The following is a 13,037-nucleotide window of genomic DNA, read 5'->3' as shown; positions in this document are numbered from 1 at the left end:
GACACATGGATCCTGAGTCCTTTCTGAACACAAGTTGCAGTCCCAGGCTGGTAGCCCACAAGAAGCTCTGGCTGGCCCCGTCTCTGCTGACTGCCGTGGGCACGGTGGGGAGGCTGGGCACGCGTGGAGCATCCCACATGCTGCAAGTCTCTCTGGAGGTAGCGGTGGTCTCTGGTGTCTGCAGAGATGGAGGCAGTCGTAGGAGTTAGTAGAGTAGGAGTTGTGTTAGAGAAGCAGTTGCTAGAGTAGTTAGGAGTCGTAGAGTTGGAGTTGCAACAGTTGAGTCTCTTGAAGTTAGATGGGATGAGTCTTGCTTATGAGCAAATACTGATCTTCTGGATACGTGGGCAAGACAAAAGGACATTTTCCTTGTGGTAACTGCTGGCACTAGTGATTTTGGACATTTTTCTTTCTGGTTTTGTCTGTTTCTACATCTCATGATAGTCTGTTTACTTATTTTAATCCTGCAGGTATGTACGACGACTGTTACAGTATATTTACTGTATTTCTTTACTTGCACTCCAGTCACAAGCGTGAGAAGCTACCAGCTGAGAAACAGCTCAGAAATGTAAGTGGGGAGAGTCACCAGGAGCATATCTATGTAAATATAATTATTAACCATTTCTCCCAATTAGTTGTTACAAGGATTTGGGATGGAAAAATTCAAAGGTGCATCAGAGCTGAATGTTTACAATGAATTAATGTAGAGATAAGAATCACACTTAATCTTTTAATCACTGAAATTTAGTCACACTTGACCTTTTCTGGTGGGAGGCATTTGCCATCATGTCGAGTGAAAGAAAAAAAAAAAAAGGAGAAAGAAAGAAACAAAAGGAAGTTAAAAAGTGAAAAGAGCCTGAAACATGTCTGAATGTATCACGCAAACACTTTTTCAATTTAGAATCCTAATTTTGCTTTAAAAGGTGTATAGGCCTTATAGATAGGTATATAAGCTTATAGGAGACAGGCTGTGCTTTAACTGGAAAGCTGCAACTGGAAGCTTATGGAAAACCTTTGTAATTCTCAGCTTTGGTCAGCTATTGTTGGCTGAGAGACGTGATTTGACCAGTCCTCTACATAAGAACACCAACAGGTAACACATCAGAGGCGCATGCCACTAGAGTGCAAACTGTAATCTGGGGATTTAAAATGACAAATATTGTGTGAATAAATAGACAGGGGGATATGTGGCTGAATGGCTAGGGATTTTACAGGTGATACAGTTGAAGAGATCCTTGAATCTGATACAGGTTTTGTGGTCCTAGTATCTTTCTTGAGAAATACCTATGAGGAATCCAGAGGGAGTAGAGAAAAAGAATTACTCAGGTTGAGGTTAGATGACAGCTTGATTTCACAGTCATTGCAAATAGTCACTACCAACTTGTAGTTTTACAAATTTGCAAAATTTATGAATTTTTTCTTCCAAGTGGGCAGGTCATATATATTGTGTTATATGAACTGTAAATACTGAATGACTTGACATTGGTGACTGGACCCTGAACAATTTATTTAAGTATGTAGAAACCAGACATACTTTCCCATTCTTGCCACGAATTCTAGACTGTCATTTGTCTTTCAATACCTGGTTCAGTATTGTTTACTCTAATATACATTTACATATTCTTTATAAAAGCAAACTTTGTCACTTAGTACCAGAACTTGGTGACTACAGGTATTTGGATTGCTACAGGAAAAATCTTTTTCCTCACACTGACATCCTTTTTTATTTTAAGGACTAAATGCTCGCAAAATGTTATTTTTCAAAACAAAACTATTTTTTGCTCTAGAGGAAAAACATCTGAAACCACGATAATTTCATGGCTTTTTTTTTGACTGTCTCTGAATCAAAAATAGTTAGGCTAATCCAACCTAGAGGCTAAACAGTCTTAGTGCCAATTTTTCATTTGGTGTGGCTAAAAGTTATAAAGAGTACATCCTGTTGAAAATGGATAGATCTGAAGGGAATTAAGCACCAAATTGTCCTGGACTTTGCAATGCCATGTATATGCTGAAGGTAGTGATGATGTCTCTAGTAAGCTTGTAATAAGGTACAAGACTAAATGTGGAAAAGAAGCTTGTTCACTGTTCTCCCGTTCTTAGAAATCTGAGAAGGGAATTATGATTGCAGTCTTGAGACTTTGGTTAGGATCTTTTAGATTTGGCTCTTCTCAACATAATCTGCAATTCTTAGTCAGTGCTGCAGAGGCAGGTAAATATCATCAACTATTGGAGATCCAACAGCTTAGCAATAGGTACCCTTGCCACTTTAAGATATCTCGCAAGAACTATAGAGCAAAAAAATTGTAATGTGCTTAATTTCGTACTTTGTGTTGATCTAGCTTGGTGAAGTGTAGGTTTTTTCTTTTAAACCATGACTGTACAAGAGCTGCATCTCCAGATGGGGCTGTATGTGGCTATGCCAGTATGACGGGGCTTCCTTCTAGCATAGGTTATCCTCGTAAATTTATACTGAAATGACACTTTCAGTAGCATTTTGTAGCATTTTCCAGCAGGCCTTGATACTCCTAAGAGAAGGAGGAATAGGAGGGTATGGGGAGGCAGGAGAAGGAGGTAAAGAAGTGATGGGCTTCTTTCATTAGCAGGTCTCGGTACAACACATGTATTCTTGCAGGATGCAGTGTGGCAGCGCAGTCCGCCCATTGGCACCAGGGAGAAACCTGTCTCTACTAAATATGCCTATTTCAAATGGAAAGAGTTAGTGGTACAAAACCCTGTGTGTAAAGAAGCCCGACATCGCCATTCTCTGCGTTTTGTTCCTCTTGCTCAACCATGTATTTTAATTGTAAAAAACCTTTCTTCTGTTGCTTCTCTCTCTGCTATTTTGGCATTGCTGCAAACTTCAAATTGCCTCTAAGATATGCTGGTTTTTGTGTATGCATTCCTTTATTGATCGTAAAGACATCTGTAGAGAACTTGAGGCTTTGCTGTAAGTGGGTTACACAGCCATATGATTTCTAAAGCAGGATGAAGTAAATAAGTTTTTTATTTTTTTTTTTTTTTTTAGAAACCATTATGAATTTGGAATGTATGCTTGTTTGAGTGGTAGGATTAATGTAAAAAGCAAATACAAGATTGGGAAGTGTCTTGTGTTCCTATGGTTGCCAATCTGGGGTCTGGAAGAAATTTTCTTGCACTAGATGTTGGCTGCAATTTAAGTTTTCCTTGTAGTTCTGAGCAGGGATCAGGTGGGTCAAATAATACAGATCTCCTGGTCTTTGTTCCAGAGTTCATATTGTTACTGCTTAGGTTGTGGTGATGGCCAAAACATGCTGGATGCTTTCCAAACAGGAAGAAGGAAGTCGTACCTGCTTGGAGAGTGCAATTGCTCCAGATGACAGAGATTGAGAACGTGCCCAGGAACAGTTGTGCTGTACAGAAAGGCTGGTCATGGTCAGCATGGTAACTGGCACTGAGTTGCAATATGTTGAAATAACTGGTGCCAGTATTTGCCAAAGGAGAGCTTTAAGAACCTGTTGGACAAATATCTTTTACGTGTGGTTTGGGCATAGCCTGTGCTGCTGTAGAAGAGGAAACCTCCAAGTCCTTCCAGCTCTCCATGGCTTTCTCCTCTGTAGAGCTTTCTAACTGCAAATGCATCTGTCAGCTTGGGGTGCTGCACTTACCCACTGAAGTGTTCATTAGGAATGATAAATTTTTGGTCTGCTACTCCTGTTTTATAGAGTTAGAGTGATATATGTGGACAAGGAGATCAAGGCCAGGCTGGGCATTTTAATCAGATTTTTTTTTCCTGTTTTCTGGTTTTAAGCAGTGTAATGTGATTCCTGGTTTTGGAAATTTTGGGTTTCAGCAGCAGGAGGTTTATGCAGAGGAACATGGGCATTAATAAACTAGATTTATTAGTTTGGTAGAATAATTAATAAACTGATCTAGTAAACTAGATTTATTAGTTAATAAAACAACCTAATTGGAAGAAGTAAGGGAAAATAGGCTTTTTGTGTAAAATTTATATCTAATAGACACATTCTAAGGCAATAGACACGCGCTAAGGCAAGTTATATTCAACTATTTAATAAACTTTTTTGTGCTTTTAATATTTAAGCATAAATCAGGTCAAGAGGGAAATTTCAGAGTATAGCTGTTCATCAAGAACATGGATTGGTCCAGATGGAGTCAGATATTCTAATCAAACCTTCAATCAAGGTAAGGGGAGACAAGCGATTGATACCTGGGAATAAATTGAATTTATGTAACTTGAGGTGATAACCAAGTACATCTACTCATAACGTAGATTTTCTTCAAAGTAATGTAGTGTTCCCTTTTGAGGGATAGATCAGAACTGAATTCCACATTTGAGCCAAATATGCTGGGAAGTTCCTGAGTTATTACCTCTGAAAGGAATGGGGAAAGAGCCCTGCTGAAGTAGTACAGTTCCCTTTCTTTGGCTTAAATTGGCTGCAGTTTCTCCTTGTTTAGATCATGATTAACATTACGTAGACCAGACTGGAAAGAACAAATGTTCCTTTTTTTCCTGAATGTTCCCCAGTTGCTGAAGCTGTCCTGTAAACTCCAACTAACTGTCCTCTGTACTTTGTGGATTTTTTTATCAGGTTTAGGCAAATAAGAACCACTACAAACTGCATTCTTGTAAAGGATCATTTTAATGTTTTGTATCTCTCTACATCTCTTCCTCTGTGTTGCAGCTGCTGCTCTCCTAATTGAAAATGGGAAGCAAGGGATCACATATCTTTTTAAACATGGGACTCATGAAGAATTTGGATACACATCCCTTTGCACTGCCTTGGCATTTTATTTCATCCTCAGCTGTTGGACGGCAGGTTCTGCTGTTGCCAGTGGCCTGGTTATTCCTATGCTGTAAGGCTCACCCATCTTGGTTTGAGTTTCCTGTACAAAAGGCCCGTGTCGAGTAGCAATAATCTGAATTGTAAGCTGAAAGCTTGGCAATAGCAAGGCTATAATTGCTTGGAGGAGGTTATATAGGTGGAACAGGATGGTTTGCTTGGAAAGAGATGCTCAAGTTGTGGAAAAGAATGAAGAAAAATCATCTGAGAATAGCTGTGGAAGGATCGTAGCCAAAACTGTGTACTTTCCAAGTATAGATCATTTGAATCCTTTGGGGACCCAGAGAGAGTCTCGGCTGCTGGCTCTGTCTCTGTAACTGTAGAAATATGGGTTCAGATCCAGACTTTTCATCTGTTTCTTATGCACATAATAGCCTGAATCTTAATCTTGGACATCAACACCCTAGACTTTGGAGAAAACTGCAGTTAGGTCTTTTGTTGTACTTTTTAAAAAACTGTGGTAGACTAGAGCAAAGTTCTTACAGTAATGTTGAGAGGTTTAATGTTCAGCAAGCAAAGAGTCATGGCTGGAGACTGGATATCCAGCATAATGCAGTTCAAATACTGAAAAAATTCTAAAAAGAAATAGTTGTGCGTACAACCTTCTGCCTTTGCCCTACCACTGAGCATTCACCTCCTACCCTGCCCAAACTGTTGTCCAGATCAATTTTTAGTATGCAGTGTTTGCTGAAACATGGCATACTTGGCTGAATAGGTATAGATAGTCAGGTCTTTCAGCCAGCACCTGTGTTTCTGACCCCATAACCTGATTTTTATAACCATTCTAGAACTACTAAAAATGCATCTATCAATAAAATGAATCGCTTGCATGGATAAATGTGAAAAAGTTGTGTAATGGTGCAAGATGGTGCTCCCCAAATCAGATAATATATAAATGGCTATTGTATAAATAATAATAAATCACCATTTCTGGAAGGTGAATGTCTGTACAAATCCGGTTCATTGGCTGATGCTTGAATCTGTATATTTAATTCGTTGCATATGGAATGAAATGCTGTGTATGACGCCAGTAATTACATGCCCAACTGTGCTGAATTTTGGTTTTGCTCTTCAGTATAGCATGTGGTTGGTTTGAGGACTCCTGGGTTCTCTTCACAGCTTCATTCCTGGTTAGCTTTGGGCAGGTCATTAATACCTATTCTCCATTTTACCCATTTGTCACATGGCTGTAATATTTTACTTTCCAGGTTTATGGGGCATAGCTAGACTTAATTTTAAGAAATTATATAAGGCTTGATTGCTAGAAGTGTGGGCTTTTTATCTGAAATATGCCGGTGTACATAACTGTGACCCATACTTTTGACTGTACTCCTGTAAGGTTCATTCTCATTTGGCTTTGAAGGGCATGAAGACAGATATGCTGATAGTCCTTTTTCTTCAAAATATGGTAAATCTGGTGGTTTCATGCTAGTGACTGGCACTAAGTAAACGCTTGGGAAAGGAGTCGTTACAAAAGTTGACAAAAAATCTGGGAACAGCAGAATATTGGAAGCATCTCTAGAAAACGCTATAATTGTTAAGAGGATTGCTCTTTTTCTTCTTGCATACAGGTACACAGGAGCTTTGTATGGCAGGATAATTGGTTTGATCCTTGTTTCCATTGTTGGGGTTCAAACTAATGAATACGGAGCGTGGATTGATCCAGGTCTCTTTGCTGCCATTGGAGCTGCCTCATTTTTCAGTGGTGTGTCAAGACTAACTATCTCCCTCACTGTGATAATGGTAAGTATGTTAAGTTTTCAGGTATTTTTGTGGCCAAGGTTGAGTTGATCTTTTGCTGCTGCAGCTAAATGAGCCACAGGTGTCCCATACACATTAACCACAGAGAAATACATTACTGGCCTGGCTATATCTGGCTTGCCTGAAGAGGTTTTCTTTCTGGGACCTTTTATTTGTAAAGTGTAAGTTTGGAAATAACACTTTGACTCAGAAATCTATCTTTTCCTATTTATTAAATTTTTGGGGGCTTACAGAAATGATAAAGGTATCAGTGGTTTACAAACAAGAAAACAATATATAACATCTTTTGTTTCTTCCGGATTACAAAAAAAATAGTAGATCACGCTGCTTGGCTTGTGAATTGACTTCTGTGGGAGCCGAGGGCCTTGTGCAATACACCTTTTTATGTTGGGTCTGAATATGGCCTTCTGGATGGAGCAAGTGAAGGATTTGCAGTAGTATAGACAAGTGATACAATGGGAAGCCTCCCAGGTCTCTCTGATAAATTTCTGCCTTATAGATTTCAAAGTTTTGAGATTCACTTGGAACACATTTCATATTTCTGTGTTCTGCCCCCCTCTTTTATAACTGAACATTTTGTGTCTGCAGTAGAATACTTTCCTGGCAAACCTCTGAAAGCTAAAGGATTTGCAAATAATACTCTGATAACTAGAGAGGCTGTTCTTTGCTCTCCCTGGTTGCAACACCTGGTGATGGTGAGTTGTAAGGCACAGCTGAAATTCAGCTTAGTCAACAGAGAAGTGGTGTTGAGGTCATGAGGGGGAAGCTTTCACCCTTCCACAGCAGGACATTCAAGTCCTGTGAGTGTTCCTGTGTGTGGAAATTTCACCCATGACTAAATCCAGTCTTGGCTGCCTGGCTGGCTTTGCCCAAAAGGATCTCATTAAAATCTTTGCAGATGTCAGAATTCACCCGGAATGACCAAGCCAGGATTTTCCCTCCTAGTACGCTGTTGCGCAGTGTCTGATAAAGTAGCTGTTTATTGGCACTCACTCCAAATTGGGTTCATTTTAGTGATAGGTTGTGTAAATTGTGTAGGAAGCATTTTTTTTTTTTTGATGTTTTAGCTTGAAAGGTGTTGTATGTGCATAAAAACTTCTCTATTGTGAAATAATAATTTGATTGATTATGAAAAAACTCCTCCTTCATTGTCTTCTTGGTACTTTAGCACTTTCTTATCCATTAAGTACAAAAGCACTCTGGTATTTTTGCTTCTATTATTGCTGTTATGCATTTTTTGGAAGTTGCTGTAGGATTTGTTGGCCAGCTACTAAGTCTGTAAGACTCGAAGGAGGGAAAGTTGGTGCCTGAACACTAGGGATAAGTTTTCTGAGTGCCCCAGTTACCACTAAATGCAATGTCTTTTCCAAAGTAGGCCTGAATTTTCTTGCAATGGCTCAATACATTTTAATTTAACAATAATTTGTAAACCATTCCTTTATGATCTGGCTGCAGATATAAATCCTTAGTGGCAAAAGCAGTTGATTGACATCTTCCTTAGCTTTGTGCTCATGAGGCTGTGCTTCATCACAGAGAAGTTAGAGGTGATGATGTGCCAGAACACTTGCTGGTCTTGGATGACAGAATTGCATTTCATTTGGCTCCAGTAGAGAGAAAAAGCTTACATTTTATTTGCTTCAATTTGTCCCTGCCTTCCCTGTTACCTGCACTTGTTCTTTTTTTTCCCAAGTGCCTCTGTGAGCATGCATGTACGGCATACGCAAAACAATAGCTGGAAACTGTTAAGAGAACTGTAGGAAACTGAGCTGAAAAGGCACTAGAAAAATGATGAGGATTTCATTGCAATGTGTTCTGAATTCCCCTAGGTGTCATGTTATAGCTCTTCTGCGCCTCTCTGCAGAGGCAGATTGTGTTTCAATTCATGTTCATCCAAGATAAATAGCTGCATTGCTTGAGGAAATATTAATTTTTGAGGAGAAAAAAGATCTTGGACATGACAATGCAAAAACATAATTAAAAGGTTGTGCCCTCAAACCATAAAATGCACATATTTTTCCTATATTGTCTGATGGGTTCAAAAAGAATCGAGAATGTTTGCTTTGGCTTTTCACACAGCCTTCCATTTGGAAACAGTTATGAATGTGGGACTTGTAGCGAACAGGTTTGTAAGATGCTTTGCTTATTTTTTTTTTATTTTTTTTTTTTCCTTCCCCTCATGGCAGACCCCACAGGCATCTGCCCACCTCTTCTTTCTTGGCTGCCTCTTTCTACCCCCCATGCTGACACTTGACCCTCACCCTCGGCTCTTTGCAGCAAATGGTACATGTGGTGACATTTTCCTTGGCAAGTACAAGGACCAGCCTTATGACTTGCTTTCCCGCAGCCTTCTGTCTCCCACGTCTTTTTAAGTATCATGTGTCCTTAGCTTGCTGGCCTCAGGGTGCTCTAGATGTGGGAAGAAGAATAGCATCTTCCTACAGTGTGTTTTCTCTCTGGGTCATTCTGTATTTTTATTGTTCCTTTTGTATTTTTACCTTTCAATAACACTGACTTGCAGTGGTTAAGAGGAAAGGTAGGATTGGGATAGCCTGGGATTAATGTTCTTGTCCAGTACTGATGATGCCCCTGTGTGCAAGCTGAGAGAAGCTTGATTTACACCAGTTTGGATCTTTTGTCCTCTAAGTTGTCTTTCTTTCTATTACACATGAGGGAAAGTAGCCCTGACTCTCTCCCCTTTCTTGCCTGTTCTGTTCAAAGAGAATTAACGCAGTATATCAATTTACTGACCTAATTTATTTCTCCAAGAAATCTCCTCTGATGGATATGGGGAATGCAATTAATTCTGAAAAGGTTAAGACTCAAAACCCTTCTCTGAGTGTGAAACACTGAAATATTAGGCTTTTGACAGACATAGCCTAAAGGAGAAAGTAGAGTATTCCTTAGGATTTGGAAGGGGAAATGCAATGTCGTTATATAAACCAAAGGGAAATCTCTGTAGGGAATTAAATTGCCTGAGGTCTGTCCTTGAGTCTCTTGCTAAAGCCAGGTGTTGCTGCTATGAATGAGCGGCTTGTGCTACTGGCCATGATGTTGGTACTGAAGTAAAATGACCATCTGATGGGGGTTCAGAGCATTATGAAAAGTTACTTGTTGATGTCTGCCTGAGTCTGCAATGTGGCAGAAATAACAAGTTGTATGTAAAATCATCTGGATCATAAGACAGTATTGAAGACTCAGAGATGAGGTTTGTGCCTTCTGCTCTCCGATGCCTACATCAGGACAGGCACAGTGGCAGAGCACTGTATATAATAAACTACACTGCTGTATGTGACTACTGTTCTACAGCTAGGAAACTTGGTATATGTTATACACAGTCCATTAAGAATGAAAATCAATGTTTATTTTCTGTATTATTTGGATGCCTCAGTTGCAATGTATACTTCTGATGCTTCACAGCAGTGTTACAGGTCATCTTGAATCAGTTCAATAAAATAACCGTATCAGCAGGTAGTAACAACTAAACCCTAGCCTCTCCTCTCTCTCTGTATTTCTTCAGTACTTCTAATATAGGCAAAGTGTGCCTACCTCAAATTATAGGCAGGATGTACTGTTGAAAATTCCATGGCTACCCTTCTCACTTCCTCTGAGAGAGCGACTCTCAAGAAGCTTAAGTCTTTTCACAAGAAATTTAAGAAGAGCATCAGCTGTGGGCGCTTATCATAGATATGACAGACACATCTTGTTTTACAGACGTGATGTGAGAATACAGCACAGACAACCACCCAATCCAACTAACTAGGTGGAAGTTATAAGAAGATCAGAATGGTGATATAGAAAGTTAGAAAAATGAGCACAAGACTTCTAAAATACATGTAAAATCTGCCTGGTATCCGGTGCAATTTTTTCACAGGAGAGCTGTGTTGTTCTTTTCAGAGTGGTTGTAGGAAGCAAGATACTGCACTTTGAACCATTTACAGTAACAATGATGCAAGCAGGAAGGATGGTTTTGAAAATGCTAAAATAAATACAAATTCCGAATCTTTCCTTGTTGAGTAGAGCTGTCAGATAATATTGCATAGCTGGTGCTTGAAGACCAAAGAGTGAAAACCCCTGGCTGGTCATGACATTGCTTGTCTGTGTTGCTGCTAAAGAGACCATCAGGGAATGGCCAGGAATTCTCACTGATTTAAATCAAATTTCTGCCAGTGCGGCCTGATCTTATGTATGACAGCTCTATTCTACAGGTGAAGATGGATAAACTGTACATTAACTGGGCAAGAAAATAGTGATATGTATCGCACTTGGATTAAACGTAAATGTTAATGGGTGTAAATTCTAGGATTTCTTGTTGGGATCTAATGGGATGCCAGAAAAAGTCTGTATAGCTGTGCCTTTCGACATTCTGGGAGTAGTTGGATTGTGTTATTTTCCACTTCATCTTTCTTCTCTGTGGTGCTGGAGAGCCATCGACTGGATTGCCAGCCAACTGTGTTTGGGTCTTGGTTGTTACCCGGTCATACCTTGTAGCATTTCTGTGAGTTTCCCCGGCTCACCTCTGCAAATTATTAATACTGTGCTCTTTTGAGTAATTTGGGGGGGGGCATATAATTAACTTACATGCAGCTTTTTTTTTTTTTTTTTTTTTTTGGCAAGATCTTAAAAAGTTTAGAGGCAGAGAGGGTGTTTTATTAGAAATTCTGGGCTGCCTGGTGAACTTCTTTTCCTGTGATGTTTTGCCCATCTGTCAGAACATGAATGAAGTCTCCTGAGTTTTCAGGACTTTCTGCTGCCCCCCATTACCTGTCGCTGTTTGACGTGGCTGCTGGCAGGGCAAGGTCTCCCTGAGAACTGGGGGAGGATGGCTCTGGTGGTGCATGTGCTCCTCGCCCTGTGAAATGAGCCGTGTTGGTTTGCCTTGCGCAGCCTCCACCTCCATTTGGGTGGGGGCTGTTTCTGCCACGGGGACCTCCTGCTTTTCCCTCTTCCCTTCTGCCCCTTGAGCTGGAAAGTAAGGACGGAAACAGCTGGCGGTACAAAATGGTCATCTTGTTTGGCCATTCTCCTGGGTTTGACCCCTCTGGTTTAGGAGGGCCTGCAAAGGGAGCTGGATGGTACTCAGGGAGGGGCTCCTGCAGAGCTGGCAGGACGTAGAGGTACAAAGGGTCTTCAGTGTAAATTATGCCTTAGGTGAGACTTGTTTGTGTACTTGCAGCCTTACTGGATCTCTCTCTAGTAAGAGAAGGGAACAATAAAAATACCCGTTAAACAGCTTACTTTAAAACACCAACTACAGTGCAGGTGCCTTTCTGTAACGCATAGTTTCCACCTAGTTTGTCCTTTTTTTTTTTTTTTTTTGGTAAATTATTAAATGCACAAAATGAGTACTGGCACAAAGCTGGGCTCATGTACCAGTGCCCTTATGTTCTTCCCGAACGGAGTTGCAGCTGGCCCTGAAGTGACAAGACTGACCCTGGATGCTCAAGAGCTGTGGCACTGTCGTGCTGTGGGCTTCTGAAAATGGAGGCTATTGGATTTTGGTCCACGATAGCTCCTCAGGGCTGATCTTACAGCATGAATAACTACAGGAAGTAGGATATTTTGCAAAATGTCAAAACAAATTATGTAATCCGTCCTTTTGGTCTTAAAAGAAACCAGTCTTAAAATGTGGTGTAAGATCTGACTAGTTGAAGAGAAGGGAGTTCTCTTTCAAACTCGAAATGCCATCCAAATTACGATCCTTTTCTTGATAAGGGTCATAGATTGCTGAGGTGTGAGGAGAAAACTTCTCCGAGTGCTGAGCATGCTTTTGGTGTACCATCAAGAAGGAGAACCGGCTGATTTTAAATACATTAATTTCTCATTCAGGTGAAAAATCTTATGGTCAAATAAGATCAATATGGTCTTCTGGTCAAATACAGCAAAATGTTCTTCAGTGCCTAGCTTTGTGGTACTGTAAACATGGAAGTCTGCAATAGCTTGTTTTTTCAACACCACCCTGGTTAGAATGATTTCCAGAAATTCCCTTCAACTCTATTTTTGACTGAAAATGAGGCCTTCGGATTTGTTTTTACAAAAACCTTGGACATTTCATCAAAAAGCTGAACATCTGAAAAACAGAAATAAATTAAAAAATATTTAAAATGTCTTGTTATATAAGCTTTGTTGTTTCATGTTAGCATTTTTCTGCAAAGAATGAAATATTTCCCATGAAACACCAGAGGCCTTCTTGTTATGCTTGAGGAAGGAGGGAGAAATACATGGTGCATCGTGGGAGACGTAGTTTAATCTGAGAGGCCAAGCCGAACCCAAATTTAAGATTCTCAAGAGATGCCAAAATAGCATTCCAAATGCAAGATTTTTGGATTTTAACCTAAAAAATACTGCTCTATAGGGATGATAAACAATTTGTCAAGTCACTGGAACATTCCATAAAAAATGTATGTTTGTAGGGAAAAACGAAAGAAAACCCTTTTT

General features: G+C 40.0%; 1 protein-coding gene across 1 annotated transcript in view; it reads left to right on the top strand.

Moving 5' to 3' along the window:
• Window positions 1–13,037, top strand: part of LOC116963655 (chloride channel protein C-like) — a 78,658-nt gene that overhangs the window by 19,671 nt on the left and 45,950 nt on the right. Inside the window, 4 exon segments of the mRNA XM_042797854.1 lie at window positions 471–568; window positions 4,082–4,182; window positions 4,683–4,854; window positions 6,413–6,584. Coding sequence (XP_042653788.1) covers window positions 471–568; window positions 4,082–4,182; window positions 4,683–4,854; window positions 6,413–6,584 — 543 coding nt within the window.

The sequence above is a fragment of the Tyto alba genome, unplaced genomic scaffold (assembly GCF_018691265.1).
Source record: "Tyto alba isolate M040663 unplaced genomic scaffold, T.alba_DEE_v4.0 Super-Scaffold_27, whole genome shotgun sequence".
Classification (NCBI taxonomy): Eukaryota; Metazoa; Chordata; class Aves; order Strigiformes; family Tytonidae; genus Tyto; species Tyto alba.
Note: the sequence above shows the minus strand (reverse complement) of the source record. Positions and strands in the feature narration are given on the sequence as shown.